Source organism: Pristiophorus japonicus, chromosome 5 (assembly GCF_044704955.1).
Source record: "Pristiophorus japonicus isolate sPriJap1 chromosome 5, sPriJap1.hap1, whole genome shotgun sequence".
Classification (NCBI taxonomy): Eukaryota; Metazoa; Chordata; class Chondrichthyes; family Pristiophoridae; genus Pristiophorus; species Pristiophorus japonicus.
Window position 1 is genome coordinate 66,109,977 of NC_091981.1, and position 26,180 is coordinate 66,136,156.

The following is a 26,180-nucleotide window of genomic DNA, read 5'->3' on the forward strand; positions in this document are numbered from 1 at the left end:
ATTTCTGACATCTCTCTATCGTTACCTCTATCGATAAGGAGTTCCGAGTAGAGTGCTTTCTTTGGGAGTCTTGTGTCGGGCATGCGGACGATGTGGCCAGCCCGACGGAGCTGGTCGAGTGTGGTCAGTGTTTCGATGATGGAGAACACCGATGCTGGTGCGTCTATCCTCCCAATGGATTTGCAGGATCTTGCGGAGGCAGCGTTGGTGGTACTTTTCCAGCGCTTTGAGGTGTCTGCTGTATATGGTCCATGTCTCTGAGCCATGTAGGAGGGCGGGTATCACTACTGTCCTGTAGACCATAAGCTTGGTGCCAGATTTGAGGTGCTGGTCTTCAAGCACTCTCTCTCTCAGGTAACCGAAGGCTGCGCTGGCACACTAAGCAGTGTTGGACTCATTGCGATGTCTGCACTTGCTGATAGTAGGTTCCCGAGGTATGGAAAATGGTCCATGCCATGGATTTTGATGACCGGGGGGGGCAGTGCTGTGAGGCAGGGTCAGGTTGGTGGAGGGCCTTTGTCTGACGGATGTTTAGTGTAAGGCGCATGCTTTCGTATGCCTCGGTGAAGATGTTGACAATGGCTTGGAGTTTGGCCTCTGAATGTGCACAGATGCAAGCGTCGTCTGCGTACTGTAGTTCAATGACAAAGGATGGGATGACCTTGGATCTAGCCTGGAGGCGACGAAGTTTGAACAGGTAAGTGAGCCCCAGGTGGGCAGAGGAAACGTTTCAAGGACACCTTCAAAGCCTCCTTGATAAAAGTGCAACATCCCCACCGGTACCCAGGAGTCCCTGGCCCAAGACCGCCCTAAGTGAAGAAAGAGCATCCGGGAAGGCGCTGCGCATCTCGAGTCTTGTTGCCGAGAGCATGCAGAAACCAAACGCAGACAGCTGGAGGAGCGTGCGGAAAACCAGACTCCACACCCACCCTTTCCTTCAACCACTGTCTGTCCCACCTGTGATAGAGACAGTAATTCCCATATTGGACTGTACAGCCACCTGAGAACTTGCTTTTAGAGTGGAAGCAAGTCTTCCTCGATTTTGGAGGGACTGCCTACAATGATGATGATATCATTAAGGGTTATCCTGTAGTCCTTTCATGGTTCTATTCCCATCCCAACCTACTTTTTTTTAAATTGATGTGCATGTAAAATATTTAACTATTTTGTTTTATTTTCCTTGATAATTTAATTTCATAGTTCCTCTTTGCCTTCGTGATTGATTATTTGACTTATTTCCTCATCTCTTGGTATTCTCCTTTATCATGCACGCCCCTGCTGTCAATGTACTTAATGTATGCCTCTTTCTTTACCCTCAATTGTTCCCTTATGACTTTATTCATCCATGGAGTCTCATTAGTGTTTAGTTTGTTCTTTCCTTTTAGCGGAATATATTTTATTCCTGCATTCTGTTGAACACCATTTTAAATGTTTCCCATTGCTAATCTACATCATTTTTTGCTATTCTTGTTGCCAATTTTATTTTCCCAAAGTTCTATTCTCAGCCCCTCAAAATCAGTTTTTCTCCAATCAATTACCCTGGTTTTCATCATACTCCTTCTTCATTATCATCTTAAAGCATATTATATTATGGTCACTATTGCCAAGATGTTCCCCTACTTTTACTTCTCGTATTTGCGCTGGTTCATTTCCCATTACTAGATCCAATTACAAATCTTCCCTTGTTGGGCTTTTTCCATATTGGGTTAGAAAGGAGTCCTGTACACATACTAGGAACTCCATTCCCTTATCCCCTTTACCTTCCTCTTCTGCTCAATTGATATCGGGGTAGTTGAAATCCCCCATGATTATTATTCTATGCTTTTTTTACTCATTTCCCTAACCTGTATATTTTTTCCTCCACCTCCCTTCCACTATTAGGTGGTCCGTAGACTACATCTATTAGTGTGATTGATCCTTTATTATTTTATCTCTATCCATATGGATTCAATTTTTGTCTTGTTGATAGCTGTAATTTTTTTCTACTGCCATTATGTTATCCCTCATAAGTGCAGCTACTCAACCTTCCTCTCTGTCTTTTCTAAATATGTTATATCCTGCAATGTTTAATTCCTGGTCCTGATTTTTCTGTAGCCCTGTCTCAGTAATCCCTATTATGTCCGATTCCTCGTAACGCATGATTGCCTCCAGCTCCCCTGTTTTATTACGGGCACTGTGTGCATTGCCGTACAGACAGTTATCACATGGAGTGAATGGAATTGGCTGACAACTGGCTTCTGTGACGGTGAGGACCTCAGGAGGAGGTGGATATGGATCATCCACTTGGCACTTCTGGCTGAAGATGGTTGCAAATGCTTCAGCCTTGACTTTTGCACTCTCGTGCTGGGCTCTGCTATCATTGAGGATGGGGATATTCATGGAGCCTCTTCCTCCCGTTGGTTGTTTAATTGTCCATCACTCTCAACTGGATGTGGCAGGGACTGCAGAGCTTTGATCTTACAGTAGCTTAGAATGACAGCAGTTTCCTGTCCCACTTATACCAGGCCCCAGGCACCTCTAACAAGGTGCAGTACCCATAGTTAGGATAATTCTAATTGATTTATCACCAACAGGTTGATGTTTAGTTTGAACCTCAACATTCATCACCTGAAGGCACCTTTAAATGGTCAATCCAGGCAGCTCTCTAAAAATGGTCTCAAAAAATAACCTATACATTTTGGATAAGAATTACCACAATTTACCACAAATAATTAAGAGAGTGAGTTAAATAAAGTTTACCACCTGGCCACAGTAGCACATGGCAGGGAGAACAGAGAAAAGGAAAAAAATTACTGAGAAAAGACAGAACTTTCACTTCAAACAAAAGAAAAGTTTTCAGTCTGATGAAGGGTCATGTACCCGAAATGTCATAACCTGATCTTTCTCTTTATTAGTTCCTGACTAACCAGCTGTATATCTCCAGAATTTTCTATATTTATTAAAAGTATTGATTGATTGTTAGAACAGTGCTTGGATCAAAGCTAGAGACAGCACTCGGGGGGAATACAAGTAAGTATAGGACCAGACAGATTCTACAACTCATCTGGCCTGTGCCAAAAACTAATATCCCTCAATCACTGCTAAAATACCAATCCAGTTCTCCATCAACTTTTTCCATGCTGTATCTCTCCACTGAGCAGTCTGGTCTGCACATTCACCACCCTCTGTGAAAAGTAATTAAATCTAAACTCTCTCTGCACCCTCACTCTTCTAAGCCCTACCTTTCTGAGCCCTGCTTCTCTGGTCCATGGCAATCTCAAATATATTATTGCAGCTCAATATATCTTGAATGCTTGAAGAATATCATCTCAAAGTCTTCTCTTGTCCAGGAGTAAAAATCCTCAGCTCCAAACCTCTCCTCACAGTTCTGATGCCTTAAGCTCGGTATCAGTTTGATTATACTGTTCCAATGTGGATATTCTTGTTGTAGTTCAGCAACCAGAATTGCACACAACACTCCTGGTGTGGCCATACAGGCCCAATAGAGAGTGGAGAGTACAGGACCTCCAGGGATTAGTGCTCTACCCCTCTGGCTACACATAGCACGAGCTAGTTAGCTTTCCAGAAATATTGGACTTTAAATGATTAACAGAACTGCTATGAAAAATCCCGACACTGGCCCGTTGGGTGCAGCACAAAGAGAGAGTCTACAATGTTGAGACTTTAAGAGGTTAAAACAGGTCAAAGTGCACCATCATTTCTAGAAACGTGGTTTTCTAGGAATTAAATGTAAATCTTTTCCTGCAACACAGACTCCTAAATAAAATACCTCACTGTATCTAAAACAGCAGATCACGGAAAGTCCTTAAGTGGTTAGATAGAAATGTTCGTGGAATAGTATGTGGAGAATGTAGCTGTGGTACATTCCTTCTCTTGTCTGTGATAACAGAAAATCTGCAAACAACCTATAAAGCTGCAGAGTTTCTATCAACACAGAGGATGAGAATGAGTAAAGCGAGCAGACTGATCCATTTCATATTTTCTTCACGGCAAAATAATACAAGCAAAATAATTAGGAACATAGAAAAATTAGTGGACCAGAAAGTACACTCTGCATCCATCTGGTTGGTCTCAAAAACTAAAAGGGACAATTTTAACTCCTCTGCCACCCCACTGCACCTGAAGAGAACGACAGGTGCAGGGGTTAAAATAGAGGATGCATTCTACCCTCTGGCTTGGCATTGCACTGGCACGGCAGCAGTCATTTTACCGCCAGGGTTTCAGGGGGCATATGAGGCCCTCACCGCAGACAGATGAGAGCCTCATTAAAATGTAAAAGTTGGGGCCAGATGATATAATTCAGACCCCGATATAATTTTAACACACAATCACACACTGGATGCCTGGCGTGGGCCTTACCAGGAACAGTGGGCATCAAGGAGCAACAGGCACAGTAGAGAGTGGACAAGGCAGGTGAATTTAATTTTAGAAAGGTTTCTTTGTGGGCCAGGGCAAGCAGGAACACCCCTGCCCCACCCCATTCCCAGCCTGGGCCTCACGTTGGCCAGTCAGGATGAGCCTGCCACTCACACCGCTGTCCCCATCTGATCTCTTGCGGCCAGTTAAAATCGGGACTTAATACTCTTCAATCACCCACTCCCTCAATATCTAGCACTCTATTATCGAGCACTCCAGAGACTTGAGCACAAAAATCTAGGCTGACACTCCAGTGCAGTACTGAGGGGAGTGCTGCATTGTCAGAGGTGCCACCTTCGGTTGAGACGTTAGAGCAGTTGAGGCCTCGGTTTTATCAGGTGGATGTAAAAGATCCCACAGCACTATTTTGAGTAAGTGCAAGAGAGTTATCCCCAGTGTTCTGGCCAATATTTATCCCTCAATCAACATCACTAAAACAGATTATCTGGTCATTATCACATTACTGTATGTGGGACCTTGCTGTGCCAAATTGGCTGCCACGTTTCCTACATTATAACCGTGACTGCACTTCAAAAGTACTTCATTGGCTGTAAAACGCTTTGGGGCATCCTGTGGTTGTGAAAGTCTTTCTTTCTTTATCCAATTATGCCACACTATTTCCCTCCACTGCCTCACTGTGTAGTCCATGCTACATATTCTCAGCCCTCTGCATAAAGTAGTTAAATCTAAACGCTACCTTCCCTCTTCGAAGTAGTTTGTGGCAATCTGAGGCTGAAAGTCACTTTCTAACTTTTCATCCATTGTTAACTTCAACAAAATGCCTGGATGTATGGTACTTGTATATTGTTAACTGAACACTAGATGGCTCCCTGGATGGGAGTAAGCACATTGTAACAATTCTACTCCAAGGTCTCTTGTATTGCTTTCGTAATTAATTTGACTGGAATACTCTAGAGGGTCTGGAAATAAAAGCAGTTAGTTATAACCACAGTAATCTGAGTGTTTACTTGGACATAACAATGACCACATGTGCGGTGAAACACCTGTTAGTGCACTCAAATATTACGCCAGTGCTCCCAAGTGAAAGCTTCTCTTAGCCAAACAGCATTTTGGAACAAATTAAACACACACTTGGTTGTTACAATGTGCCGGCACTCCAACAAACTGTATCACTGAGGAGAGTAACATACAAGGCTTCCATCTGTGAATCCCCACAGGGAGAGACCCTGATCTTCGTGGAGAAGGTTCGGAGTGGAGGCAGGTGCTTCCTCACAGGGAAAGCTAGCATCGTTCATACCCCCATCCACCCCAGCAGCCCCTTACAGTAGCAGTATCTAAGCATTTTGCTTGCATGGTACAATAGAGCCTGGCAGGGGGAGGTTGTGTGGACACATTAATTTGCAGATATTTCTGATATTAACACATCTTGATGATCTACCAATGAGGCAACACCACCACAAAATTCAAACAGGACAAACGAGAAAATAAAAATATATGCACAATTGGGATGATGTTCCCTGGACTGCAACGACCACATTGTCAGGGCTCAGGGGCATTTGTCAATTATAGACATAGCAGCAAAGGCCTAGAAACAGCTGACTTCCCAACATCTTGAATGGTGACCAAAAGGAGGTGGGGAATAAGTACTTGCAAACAAGTCAGTAGTGCCTTGGTGATTGGGTAAACTTTGTTATCAAAGGCTCTACTTATAGAACCATCTTGGAATAACTCAATAATATTGATGAGAGCCGAGGGCCCATGGAAAAGGCCAGTTTATACCCTACAGCACTGGAACAACAACTGTATGTCATTGCACAAGTTGCGACTTGCCCTAGAGGCTGACTAGGTCTGTATAACCCCATAAATGAAAAACTGCACTTCTGGCCTTCATGAATGGGTTCAGCCATTCAGTCTGTTGATGGCCAGAACAGTGAGCATTATTTATGTTGCTGCTACTGGAGGCACAGGTGAAGACTACGGGGCTGCATTTCTGGCACTTACACTTCTGGTGGCCGAACAGCCTGCCAAGAATTTCAGATCCCACCTCTTTATGTGGATCTGGGAAAACTCCATAGGTTCCATTCCTTGGTTGTCTTCAGAACAACAGAGTGCATTTACAAAGCCTGTCCTTAGGTAAAAGCACATTTTGGAGCATCTCACAGTGGAGCAGTGGAGGAAGAAGAATGTGATGGTGGGGGAAGAGACCAAAGGCACAGTTTAATAGATGGATTTATAGAAGGTTGCAGAAAAAAGGAGTTGAATTTGGGAGAGAATCCTCGAGGTGGAAGGGTGATAATGGAGCAGAGAGCAAGCAGCAAACCAGTCATAGAAGCAGAGTCACAAGGGAGGAGTGTAGATAGGACGCAGCAAGTCTGTAGAGAAATCTGAAACGTTCCTGAATTTGTTCTGGCACAGGATGGGTGTGAGGGGCTTTGTGTGGGAGAGGATGTGGGCTGCAGAGTTTATTGAAGGGCGTGGTTCGAAGGACAGCATCTAAGAAATTAATCCTCAAATCGATGATGGCAAAAGGGATGAACTAGAAGGGTAAGTGGATGATGTCCCAGAGATGGATAAATGGAACAATGCAGAATGAGGAATATTTTTTTTCATTCCACTGAAAGGTGACCATCCCTTTAATTTGCACCATAACACAAACCACACACACTATCCTGGAATTCTGGTACAAATCTGATCAAACCTTCAAGCTGGGTTCACACTGGTGAATCAGATTTACCTTCAAGTGAAAGGTATTCCATTTTATTCCAACAAATTCCAATACAATGGAGCTAAAGTCACATGTTATTTTAGATAAGTTTATCATTTTTTTAAATAACCATTTGAAAAATAATTAATATTGTAATTTGTGAAACTCAACCGTCTTCCAGCTTTAACAAATACAATCTGGATAACATTGTGGGCAGTTTCTAATGCTTTCACTTTCAAAATTCAAGAGCAGAAAAAAAAGCTTTTTGTCCATCTGCCAACTTCAAATGTATATAAAACTAAAAGTAAACTGCGCTGTCCTCCATACCTGGCCAGGACCCAAGCGAAGAGTTAAATAGTTGTCATTATACTGTGCAGAATGTCCCAACGCAAGACACACGCACAGAATATTTTTACTTTATGCCACGTCTGTGGTTTTAGGCTGAGCTGAAGACGATTGGGATAAAGCGCTGAATTCACAGGGTTTTCAAACCACAGGCACAAATCCATCAGTGTGAACTCAGCTCAACTGATCTATCTTAACTCATTGACTTTTACTTCTAGCTCCTGCCTATATCCATGATAAATTTGTACACCCCCTCCAACTTTTCCTTCAATTTCACATCCCCCTCTCCCCATCACACACACACACACTATACAGCTGGATAGAGATCAGGAACACTCACACTACTAGTGCAAGAATTCTGAGGCTGATCATAATGTCCTCACTGCTACCCTAGCTGAAATCACTAACTCAATACAGAACGTGAATTGAACTTGGAATTGTATGGGTCAGTGCCATTCAGGACCACAGCATCCAGGGAGCTGTTAAGCTTTTAAAAACTGCTCCTGACCATGACCAATAACAAGACAGGATCTCCCCACAACCAAAATACTGAGTGGGGTGAGGTGGAGAGAACTATCTAATTCCCAAGGACTAGAACAAGCACCACCTAAATCATGGATCATGGATCCTCACTCAACAGATGGTAACAAAACAGTGAACCAGCTCTTCAATCTCATTCCTCAACGCAATGCCGCATAACAGTCCCATCTTTTTCTTTGTATGGATTTGATACTTGACCCAGTTGTGCAGTGGATTATTGTACTAACACTCTGTGCCCATGGAATTCACACCCATGATTTCCTATATGCTGAAGTGATTTTCAAAATTATATATCTACATAAATTTAACACATAAAAGGTATTTAGGACAGCAGGATGTCAGCCCTAAATATGCAATCAGTTGAGAAAGGTAATTCTAAAATATCTATGTTAATGAGACCAAATCTGAAGAACTGTGTGGTCTCATTTTAAAAAAGTGATATTCAATTCATGGAAGGATTGCCGAGGAGGACGAGATTAATTCTAGAACTGATGGACAGAACTATGAGATGAGGTTGGCTACTCAGGGGCTTTCTCCTCTTGAAAAATGGCTGATCTGATAAAAGTTTTTAATATTAAGATGAGGCTTTCAGAATGTGAGTTTTATCTGCTATGTCTGAAAATGAAACAAAAGGCCATAGTTTCGAATGAAGGACGACAAAAGACAATGGGAAATTGAGACAAAATGTTTTCCAGCAAGAGTGTGATAAAACATATGGGACGGCAAACCGGCGAGAGTACTGGAACAAGAAACTGTGATGGGGACGAGACACTTCCCTATCAGCAAATAGGATCATAGAAATTTACAGCACAGAAGGAGGCCATTCGACCTATCGTTTCTGGGCCGGCCGACAAAGAGCTATCCAGGTGAAAGGTAACCTGGTGGGTAGGTGAATGATCGGGCCGATGGGCTAATCTTGCCCGAAATTGAGATCTCACAAGCAATTGGTACAACAAGCCAGGCTGCTCTCGAACACCTCCAATGTCCGGTAAAACGGAAGTCTTAGCAACATATTGCCTCCATGCCCACTCGCTCAGGGGATTGTAAGGGGAGGAACGTAAAGGGCAGAATAAATAATCTAATTATTCGGCCAAGTAGACAGAATACCACATCAGCAACTGGAATGCTAAATACTTGTGAAAATTATGCATAACTCCCTCACAAAATATTTTCTCTGTCCCACTCACACTACATATGTAGATTATTTAATTTTTAAGTGCAAGTTTTCTACAAAAACAGACTTCCTTTTAATAAGGATATATAGCTACAACTATTTTTTTCAGCTCTACAACTATATAGCTACAATAAGGAAGTTGCAGAGACCACATTGCATACCCCTGTGCTTTCGGACTGAAATAAACAAACTGGAGTGACGTGCCCCGAGCCCACCAACCCCACCCCCACCGTCCTCCCACAACCAAGCAATGGCAATCTGACACAGCTCCATCTCAAGTGTAGGAAGTTCGAATTTAGCAGTTAAAACAGAGCCTTGAGCAACAACTCAGCAAGCTCACAGCAAGCACTTGCAGTTGGAACTTTCAATCAAGCAGCCGAATCCACAGCTCTCAGCTCTCCGCAGTGCTGCATTCGAGCAAACCAGCCACTTTGCAAAAAAAGAATAAAGTCCATTTTACCTTGCGCTTCATTTTATGATCCTCCCAAGTGTCAGACGAACCGTTGGTGTGCAGGACGCATTCGGCACTGAGGGTCTCAACTGTGTCACAAGCGGGTCATTGGAGAAGCAGCAGAGTTGAGTTGTGTGAAGCTCAGTGGTGTGTGTCTGGCCCACTCTCTCGCTGTCTCAGCTCCTGTTACAGCGACACGGTAGCAAAGCTCGCCTTATTTGCATGGTATGTGCAGCCCGGCCTCTCATTGGCTCGGGGAGGGGGGGGGGGGAGCTCCGCAGTTGCACAGGCGAAAGGTAGTGCTTGGCCCTCTTCAAACTGACCCGAAAAGGGAGATTTAACAAGAAAATGGTGAATGTAACATCCTGTTTTAAGCTCTGAAAAGAAGGAATTCTTTGTCAGATTAGATAGACTTAAATAATAAAAAAATAAGCTCACAAAGCGAGATCTGGAAATCCTATTCCTGTGACCTAGCAACCATCAAAACGGCTCCTAAAATGGATTTATTTCAAAGCCATTCACCTCATGCTCCCCACATGAAATGCCCAAGAAACAAAACGTTTTCTGTTTACAGTCGCTTCTATTGACCTCCCCCGCTGACATTTTTTTGAGTTCAGTTTCTCCTTTGTTCGATGTGAATTCAAAGCAATATGACAGTCAGATTCCAGAGCACTGGGAGATACAGCGGCACAGCGTTCTGACACAACAAGCCTCAACAGAGGAAACTCATCACACGCCGATTAGAACTGTCCCTACACATTTACATGGCTTTACAAATTCCATATCACCAATACATTCATTAGAATTACTCCAATCAAGCTCACTATATAATTTTCTAACAAAGAAAGCACACATATACACCGACCATTGTATTTCAGCTCAGGGTCACTGTCCTAATTATTCATGGCGTCCCCCCGCTCCACATTCTCTTGAAGTCCCCCTCTGCCCGTCCTGAAGGTGTTGACACCCTCACTCATGTTACGAGTCATGAAGTTGTGATCACCCTCCGGTAGCTTCCTCAAATGCCCATGTGTGGGCCTTTATAGTGAGTGTCGTCATGTTCCCCATATGTGGGGGATGGTACAGTCTGCCATTGCCTGGCATCACCTGATGTCTATATGCATGGGAGTGGGGTCACTGAAAATGAACCACGAGCATAAACCGACAAGATTTTCCCATCCCTAACTCAGGCTGCTGAGGCCATTTATACTAATACTGTCCCTTCTGAGATCAATGCTGCACAGACTGAGGATCACAGCTGGGACCTCTCTGAAGATACAGCTCACAGATGAAGACTTCACCTATCAGCCACTGGGTAGGGTACATTGTTTTCTTTTATCACCTTGAGGGCACAGAGGGCGACAGCAAATTTTCTTATCTGTCAGTTCTGATCTATAAATGAGAGTGTATTGAAATCCCAGCTGATGTAAATAATATATTCATTGTCGGAAAATGTCAGCCTTTTTTTAGGCACTGAAGGGGTTAATTACTTCAGTTGCTGAGGAGGGTTTAGAAACTCATCTGCAATATAAATGAGACCAGTAGGTCCATATATTTTGTCTGTGACTAATAGTCACTCTTGTTTCCACATAGCAGAATACAGTAACAATTTGTCCCAAACATCAAGGTCATATTCTGAATACTGTGTAACAAAGGTGTCAGAAAGTTAAAGGCCAACAGTCAGAGCCGTGCGTGCAATAGTAAATTCTCATCGTGCTAAAATTATCTGAATGCACCTGTTCTCTGGAATAAAGTGTGGGGGATCCCCTAGTGGAGAACAGCACTGCTTTTTGTAACAGAAAGCAGAGGATCAACTTCAACAGTTCTTTCACTTATTATCGACTTCACATATGAAGTTGCATGTCTTTATACACCACTGTTAAGTGGGTGAATATTTAACTGCAGTGTCAGTATTTGTATCATCTGGACAAGGCCCACCATGACACTCAAAACCTGTATAATAAATTGGTGACTATGATTAATGGTATTTGCAACAGCTAGGTAACATAGGAAGAGGAGTAGGTTATTCAGCCCCTCGAGCCTGTTCTGCTATTCATTTAGATTGTGTCTGATCTGCATCTTAACTTTATTTACCCATATTTGTTTCAAGAGGCTGCAGAGTGACTTGAACAGGTTAGGTGAATGGGCAAATACATGGCAGATGCAGTATAATGTGGATAAGTGTGAGGTTATCCACTTTGGTGGCAAAAACAGGAAGGCAGATTATTATCTGAATGGTACCAGATTAGTAAAAGGGGAGGTGCAACGAGATCTGGGTGGCATGGTACATCCGTCATTGAAAGTAGGCTTGCAGGTACAGCAGGCAGTAAAAAAAAACAAATGGCATGTTGGCCTTCATAGCAAGGGAATTTGTGTATAGGAGCAGGGAGGTCTTGCTGCAGTTGTACAGGGCCTTGGTGAGACCACACCTTGAGTATTGTGTGCAGTTTTGGTCTCCTAATCTGAGGAAGGACATTCTTGCTATTGAGGGAGTGCAGCGAAGGTTCACCAGAATGATTCCCAGGATGGCAGGACTGACATATGAAGAAAGACTGGATCGACTAGGCTGATATTCACTGGAATTTAGAAGAATGAGAGGGGATCTCATAGAAGCATATAAAATTCTGACGGGATTGGACAGGTTAAATGCAGGAATAATGTTCCCGATGTTGGGGAAGTCCAGAAACAGGGGTCACAGTCTAAGGATAAGGGGCAAGCCATATAGGACCGAGATGAGGAGAAACTTTTTCACCCAGAGAACTGTGAACCTATGGAATTTTCTACCACAGAAAGTTGTTGAGTCTAGTTCGTTGGATATATTCAAAAGGGAGTTAGATGTGGCCCTTATGGCTAAAGGGATCGGGGGTATGGAGAGAAGGCAGGAGTGGGGTACTGAAGTTGCATGATCAGCCATGATCACATTGAATGGTGGTGCAGGAAGGGCCGAATGACCTACTCCTGCACCTATTTTCTATGTTTCTATCCCTTGATATCCTCACCTAACAAACATCTAGCAATTTCAGTCTTGAAAACTTCAGCTGACCTTTTGGGGAGTGAGTTCCAGACTTGCACTACCGCTGTGTGAAGAAGTGCTTCCTGATTTCACTCCTGAATGGTCTAACTCTAATTTTAAGATTATGCTCTCTTGTTCTGGATGCCTGCACCAGAGGAAATAGTTTCTCTTTATCTGCCCCATCAAATCTGTTAACCATTTTCATTGCCTCGATTAGCTCACCCCTCAGCCTTCGAAACTGAAGGGAATACAACCCAAGTTTATGCAAACTAGCCTTATAATTTAACCCTTTAAATTCTGGTATCATTCTGGTGAATCTATGCTGCACTCCCTCCAAGGCCAATATATCTCTCCTGAGGTTTGACTAAAACTGAACGCAGTACTCCAGATGGGGTCAGATTAAGTCTTTATGTAACTGAAACATAATTTGCTCACTTTTGAATTCCAACCCCATTGAGATAAAGGCCATTAGTCCTTTTGATTACATTTTGTACCTGTGCACTTTGTAACTGGACGCAACTGTGGAAAAACAAAACACTATTTTCTTCAATTTGTTTTATGAATTAGGCAACTGAAGGGCAGTCCCCGAGTCATTTTTTCTGTAGTTATTACATCTCTAACTTGATGCACCTTATTGCAGTTTAGTCCTAGATATACTGGATAAGCATCGGTTTAAGGAAAATGAATACAATGACCCAGACTGCTTAAAGGTGCCTTTATATTAGGTTAAGAGCCATTAGCTCCTGATGATAAGGTACCAAATGTTTGTTTTAAAGGGATAAATGAAAGATAATCCCACCTAATAGTTTCTTCAATTATATGCAACAAAAAGGAATAAGCAACACTGGTGGAAATAAAGAGAATTCAGATGAGAGCAATGATTAATATACTATCGGGTAAACTCAGTTCTCCTGCATTCCCAGTTTTAAGCCATACTTGAAGAGAGCAAAGGAGAGGAATCGGTAATATGGTGTAGTCCTTTTACTGACCCACATTACCTTCAAGCATGGCTTTCTGTTGGGAGCACTGAACTTGTCCTTCATACCATGACTGTTAATCAAACTACGAATCCTTCCACTATTTCACAATATTCTCCAAGGTACTTCTCCACTTTCCTATTATGATACAAGCGCTAATTTACTATAGTAGTTTACAACAAAGAACGCGTCATTCAGCCTGTTGTGCCTGTTCTGGATCTTTGCTCGAGTAATTCAAAACTAATTCCACTGTCTTGCTCTTTCCCCATAACACATCTAATATGGTGTAGTTATGGATTGCACAAACAAATATTTTATCTATATCTATCTGTAAAATTATTCAGTCAGTATTGCTGTAGTGCCTCCGGTCCACTGAAAGTAATGGGTAATACTGTAACTATAATGGTAACAACAATATTAATTTCTCTCCAGAATAGCGTTATTTATCTCTAAAAACCAATAAGAAGAAATCATTTCAATTTACATAGTGCCTTTCACATTCTCCAGACATCCCAAAGTGGTTCACTACTAATAAATTACATTACAAGAATGCTTGTTCTTATGACTTACTCCAGAGGTGGTGCTGTAATACCTCTCAGCCTATGACAACAAACAGAGTTAAATTATCTACCTGTCAAGATTCTTCTCTTCAAGGCTGAGTTCTGGCAGAGTGGGGCTTCTGCCTGCCCCTCTGGAACCACCCCAACTTTGACCCACTTTCCTGGGTCAGGGTTCATTCTGTATGCACGCTACAGTCCTGGTATGATTCCCACTGACAAGAAGGAGCCCACCAGTGCGATTGTGGAAAATTTAGACTGCTGTTGTGGGATATTGATCAGCAGCAGACGAGGCGGCAAGGGACCTTAAACATTGAAACATAGAAATCCACAGCGCAGAAGGAGGTCATCATGTTCGCGCCAGCCAACAAAGAGCCATACAGCCCACGGTCAGCAGCCCTGAAGGTTACATATAAACCTATGAACAATGAACAATGGCGGAAAGGTAAAGAGCACCAAGCCCAACCAGTCTTCCCCACACAACTACAACACCCCTTGCACTGAAACATTCGAAACTCCACCTCAACCAGAGCCATGTATTCTCCTGGGAGAGGCAAAAACCAGATAAAAACCCAGGCCAATTGGGGGAAAAAAAAAACGGGAAATCCCTCTCCGACCCACCCAGGTGACCGAAACTAGTCCAGGAGATCACCTTGGCCGTATTCGATTCCCTGCAGGACTTACTATTATATGTGCACCAGCCAACAAGAGGTTATCCAGTCTAATCCCACTTACCAGCTCCAGGTCCGTAATTCTGCAGGATACGGCCCATCCAAGCACCTTTTAAATATGGTAAGGGTTTCTGCATCCACCACCCTTCCAGGCAGTGAGTTCCAGACCCTACAACCCTCTGCGTGAAGAAGCTTCCCTTCAAATCCCCTCTGAACCTTCCATCAACCACCTGAAAACTATGCCCACTTGTAATTGACCCCTCCACCAAAGGAAATAGGTCCTTGCTATCCACTATATCCAAGCCCCTCAAAACTTTGTGCACCTCAATGAGGTCTCCTCTCAACCTCCTCCGCTCCAATGAGAACAAACCCAGCCTATCCAATCTGTCATAGAAACATAGAAACATAGAAAATAGGTGCAGGAGCAGGCCATTCAGCCCTTCTAGCCTGCACCGCCATTCAATGAGTTCATGGCTGAACATGAAACTTCAGTACCCGCTTCCTGCTTTCACGCCATACCCCTTGATCCCCCGAGTAGTAAGGACTTCATCTAACTCCCTTTTGAATATATTTAGTGAATTGGCCTCAACTACTTTCTGTGGTAGAGAATTCCACAGGTTCACCACTCTCTGGGTGAAGAAGTTTCTCCTTATCTCGGTCCTAAATGGCTTACCCCTTATCCTTAGACTGTGAGCCCTGGTTCTGGACTTCCCCAACATTGGGAACATTCTTCCTGCATCCAACCTGTCCAAACCCGTCAGAATTTTAAACGTTTCTATGAGGTCCCCTCTCACTCTTCTGAACTCCAGTGAATACAAGCCCAGTTGATCCAGTCTTTCTTGATAGGTCAGTCCCACCATCCCGGGAATCAGTCTGGTGAATCTTCGCTGCACTCCCTCAATAGCAAGAACGTCCTTCCTCAAGTTAGGAGACCAAAACTGTGCACAATACTCCAGGTATGGCCTCACCAAGGCCCTGTACAACTGTAGCAACACCTCCCTGCCCCTGTACTCAAATCCCCTCGCTATGAAGGCCAACATGCCATTTGCTTTCTTAACCGCCTGCTGTACCTGCATGCCAACCTTCAATGACTGATGTACCATGACAACCAGGTCTCGTTGCACCTTCCCTTTTCCTAATCTGTCACCATTCAGATAATAGTCTGTCTCTCTGTTTTTACCACCAAAGTGGATAACCTCACATTTATCCACATTATACTTCATCTGCCACGCATTTGTCCACTCACCTAACCTATCCAAGTCACTCTGCAGCCTCATAGCATCCTCCTCACAGCTCACACTGCCACCCAACTTAGTGTCATCCGCAAATTTGGAGATACTACATTTAATCCCCTCGTCTAAGTCATTAATGTACAATGTAAACAACTGGGGCCTCAGCACAGAACCCTGCGGTACCCCACTCGTCACTGCCTGCCATTCCGAAAAGTACCCATTTACTCCTACTCTTTGCTTCCTGTCTGACAACCAGTTCTCAATCCACGTCAGCACACTACCCCCAATCCCATGTGCTTTAACTTTGCACATTAATCTCCTGTGTGGGACCTTGTCGAAAGCCTTTTGAAAGTCCAAATATACCACATCAACTGGTACTCCTTTGTCCACTTTATTGGAAACATCCTCAAAAAATTCCAGAAGATTTGTCAAGCATGATCTCCCTTTCACAAATCCATGCTGACTTGGAGCTATCATGTCACCATTTTCCAAATGCTCTGCTATGACATCCTTAATAATTGATTCCATCATTTTACCCTCTACTGAGGTCAGGCTGACCGGTCTATAATTCCCTGCTTTCTCTCTCCCTCCTTTTTTAAAAAGTGGGGTTACATTGGCTACCCTCCACTCGATAGGAACTGATCCAGAGTCAATGGAATGTTGGAAAATGACTGTCAATGCATCCGCTATTTCCAAGGCCACCTCCTTAAGTACTCTGGGATACAGTCCATCAGGCCCTGGGGATTTATCGGCCTTCAATCCCATCAATTTCCCCAACACAATTTCCCGACTAATAAAGATTTCCCTCAGTTCCTCCTCCTTACTAGACCCTCTGACCACTTTTATATCCGGAAGGTTGTTTGTGTCCTCCTTAGTGAATACTGAACCAAAGTATTTGTTCAATTGGTCTGCCATTTCTTTGTTCCCCGTTATGACTTCCCCTGATTCTGACTGCAGGGGACCTACGTTTGTCTTTACTAACCTTTTTCTCTTTACATACCTATAGAAACTTTTGCAATCCGCCTTAATGTTCCCTGCAAGCTTCTTCTCGTACTCCATTTTCCCTGCCCTAATCAAACCCTTTGTCCTCCTCTGCTGAGTTCTAAATTTCTCCCAGTCCCCAGGTTCGCTGCTATTTCTGGCCAATTTGTATGCCATTTCCTTGGCTTTAATACTATCCCTGATTTCCCTAGATAGCCACGGTTGAGCCACCTTCCCTTTTTTATTTTTACGCCAGACAGGAATGTACAATTATTGTAATTCATCCATGCGGTCTCTAAATGTCTGCCATTGCCCATCCACAGTCAACCCCTTAAGTATCATTAGCCAATCTATCTTAGCCAATTCATGCCTCATACCTTCAAAGTTACCCTTCTTTAAGTTCTGGACCATGGTCTCTGAATTAACTGTTTCATTCTCCATCCTAATGCAGAATTCCACCATATTATGGTCACTCTTCCCCAAGGGGCCTCGCACAATGAGATTGCTAATTAATCCTCTCTCATTACACAACACCCAGTCTAAGATGGCCTCCCCCCTAGTTGGTTCCTCGACATATTGGTCTAGAAAACCATCCCTTATGCACTCCAGGAAATCCTCCTCCACCGTATTGCTTCCAGTTTGGCTGGCCCAATCTATGTGCATATTAAAGTCACCCATTATAACTGCTGCACCTTTATTGCATGCACTCATAATTTCCTGTTTGATGTCCTCCCCAACATCACTACTACTGTTTGGAGGTCTGTATACAACTCCCACTAACGATTTTTGCCCTTTAGTGTTCTGCAGCTCTACCCATATAGATTCCACATCATCCAAGCTAATGTCTTTCCTAACTATTGCATTAATCTCCTCTTTAACCAGCAATGCTACCCCACCTCCTTTTCCTTTTATTCTATCCTTCCTGAATGTTGAATACCCCTGGATGTTGAGTTCCCAGCCCTGATCATCCTGGAGCCACGTCTCCATAATCCAAATCACATCATATTTGTTAACATCTATTTGCACAGTTAATTCATCCACCTTATTGCGGATACTCCTTGCATTAAGACACAAAGCCTTCAGGCTTGCTTTTTTAACACCCTTTGTCCTTTTAGAATTTTGCTGTACATTGGCCCTTTTTGTTCTTTGCCTTGGGTTTCTCTGCCCTCCACTTTTCCTCATCTCCTTTCTGTCTTTTGCTTTTGCCTCATTTTTGTCTCCCTCTGTCTCCCTGCATAGGTTCCCATCCCCCTGCAATATTAGTTTAACTCCTCCCCAACAGCACTAGCAAACACTCCCCCTTGAACATTGGTTCCGGTCCTGCCCAGGTGCAGACCGTCCGGTTTGTACTGGTCCCACCTCCCCCAGAACCGGTTCCAATGCCCCAAGAATTTGAATCCCTCCCTGCTGCACCACTGCTCAAGCCATGTATTCATCTGCGCTATCCTGCGATTCCTACTCTGACTAGCACGTGGCACTGGTAGCAATCCCGAGATTACTACTTTTGAGGTCCTACTTTTTAATTTAGCTCCTAGCTCCTTAAATTCTTTTCGTAGGACCTCATCCCTTTTTTTACCTATGTCGTTGGTACCAATGTGCACCACGACAACTGGCTGTTCTCCCTCCCATTTCAGAATGTCCTGCACCCGCTCCGAGACATCCTTGACCCTTGCACCAGGGAGGCAACATACCATCCTGGAGTCTCGGTTGCGTCCGCAGAAACGCCTATCTATTCCCCTCACCATCGAATCCCCTATCACTATCGCGCTCCCAATCTTTTTCCTGCCCTCCTTTGCAGCAGAGCCACCTACGGTGCCATGAACTTGGCTGCTGCTGCCCTCCCCTGATGAGTCATCCTCCCCAACAGTACTCAAAGCAGTGTATCTGTTTTGCAGGGGGATGACCACAGGGGACCCCTGCACTATCTTTCTTGCACTGCTCTTCCTGCTGGTCTTCCATTCCCTATCTGGCTGTGGATCCTTCTCCTGCGGTAAGACCAACTCACTACACGTAATACTCACGTCATTCTCAGCATCGTGGATGCTCCAGAGTGAATCCACCCTCAGCTCCAATTCCGCAACGCGGACCGTCAAGAGCTCGAGGCGGATACACATCCCACACACGTAGCGCCCAGGGACACCGGAAGTGTCCCCGAGTTCCCACATGGTACAGGAGGAGCATATCACATGGCCGAGCTCTCCTGCCATGTCTTAACCTTAGATACCCTTAAATTGGTAATAACAATGTTACAGTTCACTTACTGATATAAAAAAGAAAAGAAAAGCTACTCACCAATCACCAGCCAATCACTGACCCCATTGGCTGTCCCCATAGCTAAGATTCTCCATTCCAGGCAGCATCCTAGTAAATCTTCTTTGCACCCTCTCTAGTGCAATCACGTCCTTCCTATAATACAGCGGCCAGAACTGCACACAGTACTCCAGCTGTGGCCTAACCAGAGTATTATACAATTTAAGCATAATCTCCCTACTCTTGTATTTTATGCCTCAGCCAATAAAGGCAAGCATTCCGTATGCCTTCTTAACCACCTTATCCACCTGGCCTGTTACTTTCAGAGATCTGTGGACAAGCACTCCAAGGTCCTTTTGTTCACCTACACTTTTAAGTGGCCTACCGCTTAATGTGATACCCTTTCCTTATTAGCCCTCCCAAAGTGCATTACCTCACACTTCTCCGAATTAAATTCCATTTGCCACTGCTCTGCCCACCTGACCAGTAGATTGATGTCCTCCTGCAGTCCGTAACTTTTCTCTTCATTATCAACCACACAGCCAATTTTAGTGTCACCTGAAAACTTCTTAATCATGCTCCCTATATTCAAATCTAGGGGACCGATTTTCAGCACCTCTCTGCCTGCTGCTGCCGACTACTGCGCACACCCGCCGACATTCCTCCTGAAGATCCACCCAGTGCCACTTTCGGGGTAGCCTTGGGCGGCAAATGCCTCTGCCGCCGAGAATGCGACCTCCCGCCTGCTGCCGCCCAGATTGGCAGTGTATGTCTTCCATTTGCTGCCCTCCGACCTTCCAGGGACTTTCTTCCTGAATATCCTGCCCAAAGTCCCGTCCGGTACCTCGGCGGCCATCGGCGACACTTTGGACGGCACTTGGGCGGGAGGAGGCCTTGCTGAAAATCGGCCCCTAGATCATTGACATATACCACAAAAAGCAAGGGACCCAGTTCTGAGCCCTGCGGAACCCCACTGGAAACATCTTTCCAGTCACAAAACCATCCATCAACCATTACCCTTTGTTTCCTACCTCCAAGCCAATTTTGGATCCAACTAGCCACTTTTCCTTGGATCCCATGGGCTTTAACCTTCGTGACCAGTCTACCATGTGGGACCTTATCAAAAGCTTTGCTAAAGTCCATATACACTATATCGTATGCACTACCCTCATCAACCCTCTTGGTTACCTCCTCAAAACCTTTAATCAGGTTAGTCAAACACAATCTTTCCTTAACAAATCTGTGCTGACTGTCCCTAATTAATCCTTGCCTTTCCAAATGTAGATTTATCCTGTTTTTCAGGATTTTTTCCAATAATTTTCCCACCACTGAGGTTAGGCTGACAGGCCTGTAATTACTCAGCCTATCCCTTTCTCCCTTCTTAAACAGGGGTACCACATTAGCAGTCCTCCAGTTAAAGAGCCAGACCACCCAGAATATTGGATCCGCTATCACTGAAGGCCTCGACCAAGACCAAGGCTTTTTGGGGTTAACTGAAGGAAACAGTGCCAGCTCCAAGGCCCTCTCCCTCTACAGGAGAGACCTCAAGACCTTTACCGCCACTTTCATAGGACTCAATTTAACCAAAAGCTGTTTTTTGGCATACTTGAAGAGTTATGCCCGTTTTTTGGGGGCCCAACTATGCCAAAAGAAAATCATCCAACTTTCCCCGTTTGAATTGTTGTTTTTGGCGCCATGTAGCCTGTCCTTTGGCTTTAGGGGTGGAGCCTATGATCTGCGCCAAAAAGATCAGGTTGCTAGGGTAACGAGGGACACAATGTGGGCTGAGGCTGGAAAGTGAAACATTCTGGGCAGCTCACAGCAACCTGCACAAGCACCTTGCACATTTCAGCAACTTACCAGCATTATGTTATTAAAGAGTTTATGCCAAAAGTATATGCCTCCCTCACCCCTCCTCCCGGTGCCTGGTGCCGCTCCTAAACCTGGCCAAAAGGCTTCCCTCCCTCCTCCCAGTGCCGGTTGCCGCTGCTAGCCCTGGCCGAAAGGCCACCCTCCTCCCAGTGCCAGTGCTGGGTGTCGCTGCTAGCCCTGGTCAAAAGGCTTCACTCCTTCCGGTGCCGGGTGCCGCTCCTAACCCTGGCCGAAAAGCCTGCCCCTCTCCCCTCTCCCTCCCTCTCTCCTTTCCTCCTCTCTCTCCTCTCCCCCTCTCTGCTGCTGTCCAGGATGTGGAATTGCATCTGCTGCGCTGATTCTCTTACCGGCGCCGATTTTGTTAACTGCCCAGAAAGTTTTTCCAGAGTGGTCACATACGCCGTCCTAAGAAAAATTGGAGTAAATCAGAGCTGGCCAAACTTGCTTAAATGGCCAGAATTGGCACGGGTGGCAGGTTACGTCTCCCAATAAGGTAAAAAATATCGTAGCCTAAAAAAATCCAACTCAGTAAATTACGCTAGCCCAGAAACTTTGGGGAAACTTAGAGATTTGAATTTACTCCAAAAAAATGGTGCATGTCAAAGAAACAGCGCAGATAATTGGAGAAAATTGAACCCATAGAATCATAAAAAATTATGACACAGTTGGAAAAGAGTTACCTAGCCTAGTCCCACCTTCCAGCACTCGGTCCGTAGCCCTGTAGGTTACAGCTCTTGAAGTGCACATCCAAGCACCTTTTAAATGCTATGAGGGTTTCTGCCTTTACCACCCTTTCAAGCAGTGCATTCCAGATCCCCACCACCCCCTGGGTGAAGAAATGTTTCCTCATCTCCCCTCTAATCCTTCCATTGACTACTTTAAATCTATGACCCCCTGGTTATTGACCCCTCTGCTACTTTCTGGGGCCTATTGCTAACTGGTCGCAGCGGTAATTGAGGTGAACAAGAATAAAATCCTCACCGTTGCAATGCCATATGCATGTGCTGGATGGAAGGGTCAGAGTGAGGAGGAGGGCGAGGGAAATCATGGTCAGGGCAGTGCGGCGATGGAAGGCCATATGTCCCGAATATTTCCTGATTCTCCACTGCGATCCCACCCCTCATCATTTCTTCCAACTGACTGGGATTCACTTTATCTATCTGCCTATCTTTGTCTCCCTAAATTTATCTCCAAATTGTCACATCGCTTGCCTGATGAAAATGACTTGCTTCTGTTGGATTTTAATCACCACAGGATTTTCAGTGAGATTTGTCCTGCCTCTTATTTGAATCTAAGAGAGGAACAGAAAAAGAGGCTGCTTTGCTGCAAAAGTGATTAAAGGAACTCAGAACACAGATAACGAGCAACTCTATAGTTGGGAGAAAAGTGAAGCACATGTATGTGAAAGAGATGATATAGCAAGATCAATATAAGAACATAAGAAAATAAGAAATAGGAGCAGGAGTAGGCCATTTGGCCCGTTGAGCCTGCTCCACCATGCAATAAGATCATGGCTGATCTGAGCCTGGCCTTAACTCCACTTCCCTGCCTGCTCCCCATAACCCTTGACTCCCTTATTGTTAAAAATCTGTCTATCTCCACCTTAAATATATTCAATGAATGCTCATTGTCTGACTGTTAATCAACCTACGAATCCTTCCACTACTTCACAATATTCTCCAAGGGGAAAGTGCAAAGTGCAAAGAAAACAACAGCTCTAGTACGACTGTGTAGATAATATATACATATATAAACTCAAGAATCAAAACACTGAGTTTCTAAACCCTGAAGAGTCCGGAATATTAATTGAATCAATACAGTTAGAAGACACAGAAAAAATACCCCTATTTGATAACTTTACAGGGAGTGTGGCTATTGACTGCGCACAGAATGAAGATTACTTAAGTCTGATGCACATGTCTGCCAAGATAAGGCTTGGCTAATAAGTAGTAGTCTGGCTCATTGCAGATGGCAGTAGGAATTTGTGGCATGCTTAAGCAACAGCTTAGGAATGCACACAAGAGCCTGACGGCTGACAGCTTTTCATCCACGGTAGTAACTCTTCAAGGTTTAGAAACTCAGTGTTTTGATTCCTGAGTTCATATATATTATCTACATAGTCATACCAGAGCTGTTGTTTTCTTTGCACTTTGCACTTTCCCCTTGGAGAATATTGGGAAGTAGTGGAAGGATTTGTAAGTTGATTAACAGTCTGACAAGCATGAATGCTCCTTCCATGTAACCATCTTTATACCAGGTGATAGACTGGTTAGTCTTATATGGTGGGAAAGTTTTATGGGATCCCACAACCTATACGATGAAGTGGGGAGGGTCACCCACACCCACACCCACCAGATGCGAGTATCCCACCAGATGTTGATCCAGAATTCAGTGCTGGGACAGTCTGGAGCATGATTCAAACGGCGCACCTTCTGACTCAGAGGTGGGAAAGCTACCACCAAGCCAAAGTCTGGCTCCATTACCAAAGTGAAGAGCTGAGAAAAGAGGATGTCTGTTCAGACACTCATCTGGAAGTTGTGATGGATTGATCACTTTGTTATCACAACGTAGTGATGCTGATACAGATTCAAATTCCCACAATTTAATGTTTTCTGCAATAAAAATACATGGAGAAAATAAAATTCTAATCCCAGTCTCATTCAGCCATCCCTTAGGGGAAGAGATCAAGCACCACAAGGAGAGAAGCAGAGTAAGAGTGAGTAGATGGGGAAGAGTGGGAGAAAGGGGTTGAGGTGAGTGAGAACAAGTAAAGAGTGAGCAACAGCACATATAAGGAGTGAGAGTTTCTGAATACTAGTGCTCAAGGAGAATGAGAAGCACATGTCCAATAAAAGATAAACTGAGCTGGAGTTTATTTGTATAAAATGTAAATTACAACCCTAATAAGGTACCATAAAAACAGAAAAGGCTGGAACCGCTCAGCAGGTCAGGTAGCATTTGCAGAAAGAGAAACAGAGTTAACGTTTCAGGTTGATGACCTTTCATCAGAACTAATAAAAGGTGCCAGTTGGTTCTGATACCAAATGATATGAAGCGTGTCTACACCTGTGATTCTTAGAAGATCAGTTCCGATCTCCAGTGTGCTGTTCCAGATATTGTACCAACCAGCTTGTTTCACATATCAAAATGGGCGGAACCACACTAGTTACTGCTGAATAAAAATCATCTGGACCAGAGTGGTACATTCAGGCCCCTGAGATTAGATTTTTCTTGTGCACCACTGGTATAACATTTGGTAAAATTCCTAAATTTATTTGATTTGACATTGTGATAATCATAAAGTAGTACACAACTGTTTCTGATATTGATTTCTTGGGGAAAAAACACGATCAGATATAAAAAATATATTATTTTGCAGATTGTTCTTGGTTGGCTCACTGAACTGATAATTATATCAATGATATAATTGAAGAAATCCAGTTCTTTATTTTTAAGAGAGGTTTTAAACATGCACTGGAATAAATAGCACCAAATCTGTGCCAACACTAAAAATCAAATCATAACCCCTGCGTACATACCATAACCCATATAGACACCTCCATACACACTGTAACCTATATACAGACACCTCCGTGCATACTGTAACCCATATACAATCACCACCATACACACTGTAACCTATATATAGTCACCCCCATACACACTGTTACCTATATACAGTCACCTCTGTGCATATTGTAACCTATATACAGTCATAAGAACATAAGAACATAAGAAATAGGAGCAGGAGTAGGCAATTTGGCCCCTCGAGCCGTTTCCGCCATTCAGTGAGATCATGGATGATCTTCTACCTTAACTCCACTTGCCTGCACTGTTCCCATAACCCTTGATTCCCTTAATATCCAAAAATGTATTGATCTTTATCTTTAAACAACTTAACGACTGAGTTTCCACAGCACTTTGGGGTATAGAATTCCAGAGATTCACCACTGTCTGAGTGAAGAAGTTTTTCTTCATCTCAATCCTAAATGGCTAACCCCTTATTCTGAGACTGTGACCTCTGGTTCTAGACTCCTCAACCAGAGGAAACATCCTTCCTGCATCTACCTTGTCAAGACCTGTAAGAATTTTGTATGTTTCAATGAGATCAGCTCTCATTCTTCTAAACTCTAGAGAATATAGGCCTAGGCTACTTAATCTCTCCTCATAGGACAATCCCCTCATCCCAGAAATCAGTCTGGTGAGCCTTTTTTGCACTCCCTCTGTGGCAAGTACATCTTTCCTTTGGTAAGGAAACCAAAACTGTACACAATACTTGAGGTGTGGTCTCACCAGGACCCTATATAATTGCAGTAAGACGCCTTTACTCTTATACTCAATTCCTCTTGTAATAAAGGCCAACATACCATTTGCTTTCTTAATTGTTTGCTGTACTTGCATGTTAACTTTCAGTGATTAATGTACAAGGATACCCAGGTCCCTCTGAACACCAATATTTTCCAACCTCTCACCATCTAAAAAATACTCTGCTTCTCTATTTTTCCTACCAAAGTGGATAACTTCACATTGCTCCACATTATATTCCATTTTCTATGTTCTTGTCCACTCACTTAGCCTTTCTATATCTCCTCAAAGCCTCATTGCATCCTCCTCACAACTTACATCCCCACCTAGCTTTGTATCATCAGCAAACTTGGATATATTACATTTGTTCCCCTCATCAAAATCATTGATATAGATTGTGAGTAGCTGAGGCCCAAGCACTGATCCTTGCGGTACCCCACTAGTTACAGCCAGTCAACCTGAAAATGACCCGTTTATCCCTACTCTCTGTTTTCTGTCCGTTAACCAATCCTCAATCCATGCTAGTATATTACCCCCAATACCATGAGCTCTAATTTTGTTTAATAACCTCTTGTGTGGCACCTTATCGAATGCCTTCTGAAAATCCAAATACACCACATCCACTGGTTCCCCTATATCTATTCGCTAGTTACAACCACAAAAAGCTCTAACAGATTTGTCAAATATGATTTCCCTTTCATAAATCCGTGTTGACTCTGCCCAATCCTATT

The 26,180-nt window shown here is 43.8% G+C and overlaps 1 protein-coding gene across 3 annotated transcripts in view; it reads right to left on the reverse strand.

The window, feature by feature from the left end:
• The window catches only part of nedd9 (neural precursor cell expressed, developmentally down-regulated 9), a 98,201-nt gene extending 87,642 nt beyond the window's left edge, over window positions 1-10,559 (reverse strand). Inside the window, exons 1-2 of one of the 3 annotated variants that reach the window (XM_070880696.1) lie at window positions 10,457-10,559; window positions 9,601-9,909 (exon numbers count right to left, since the gene is read on the reverse strand). In XM_070880696.1, the coding sequence (XP_070736797.1) occupies window positions 9,601-9,612 (12 nt within the window). In that variant the 5' untranslated portion in view covers window positions 9,613-9,909; window positions 10,457-10,559. Of the gene's footprint in view, window positions 1-9,600; window positions 9,969-10,456 lie in introns of all 3 variants that reach the window. The other 2 variants (XM_070880697.1, XM_070880699.1) reach the window with 2 other exon arrangements.
• Window positions 10,560-26,180: the final 15,621 nt, after the last annotated feature.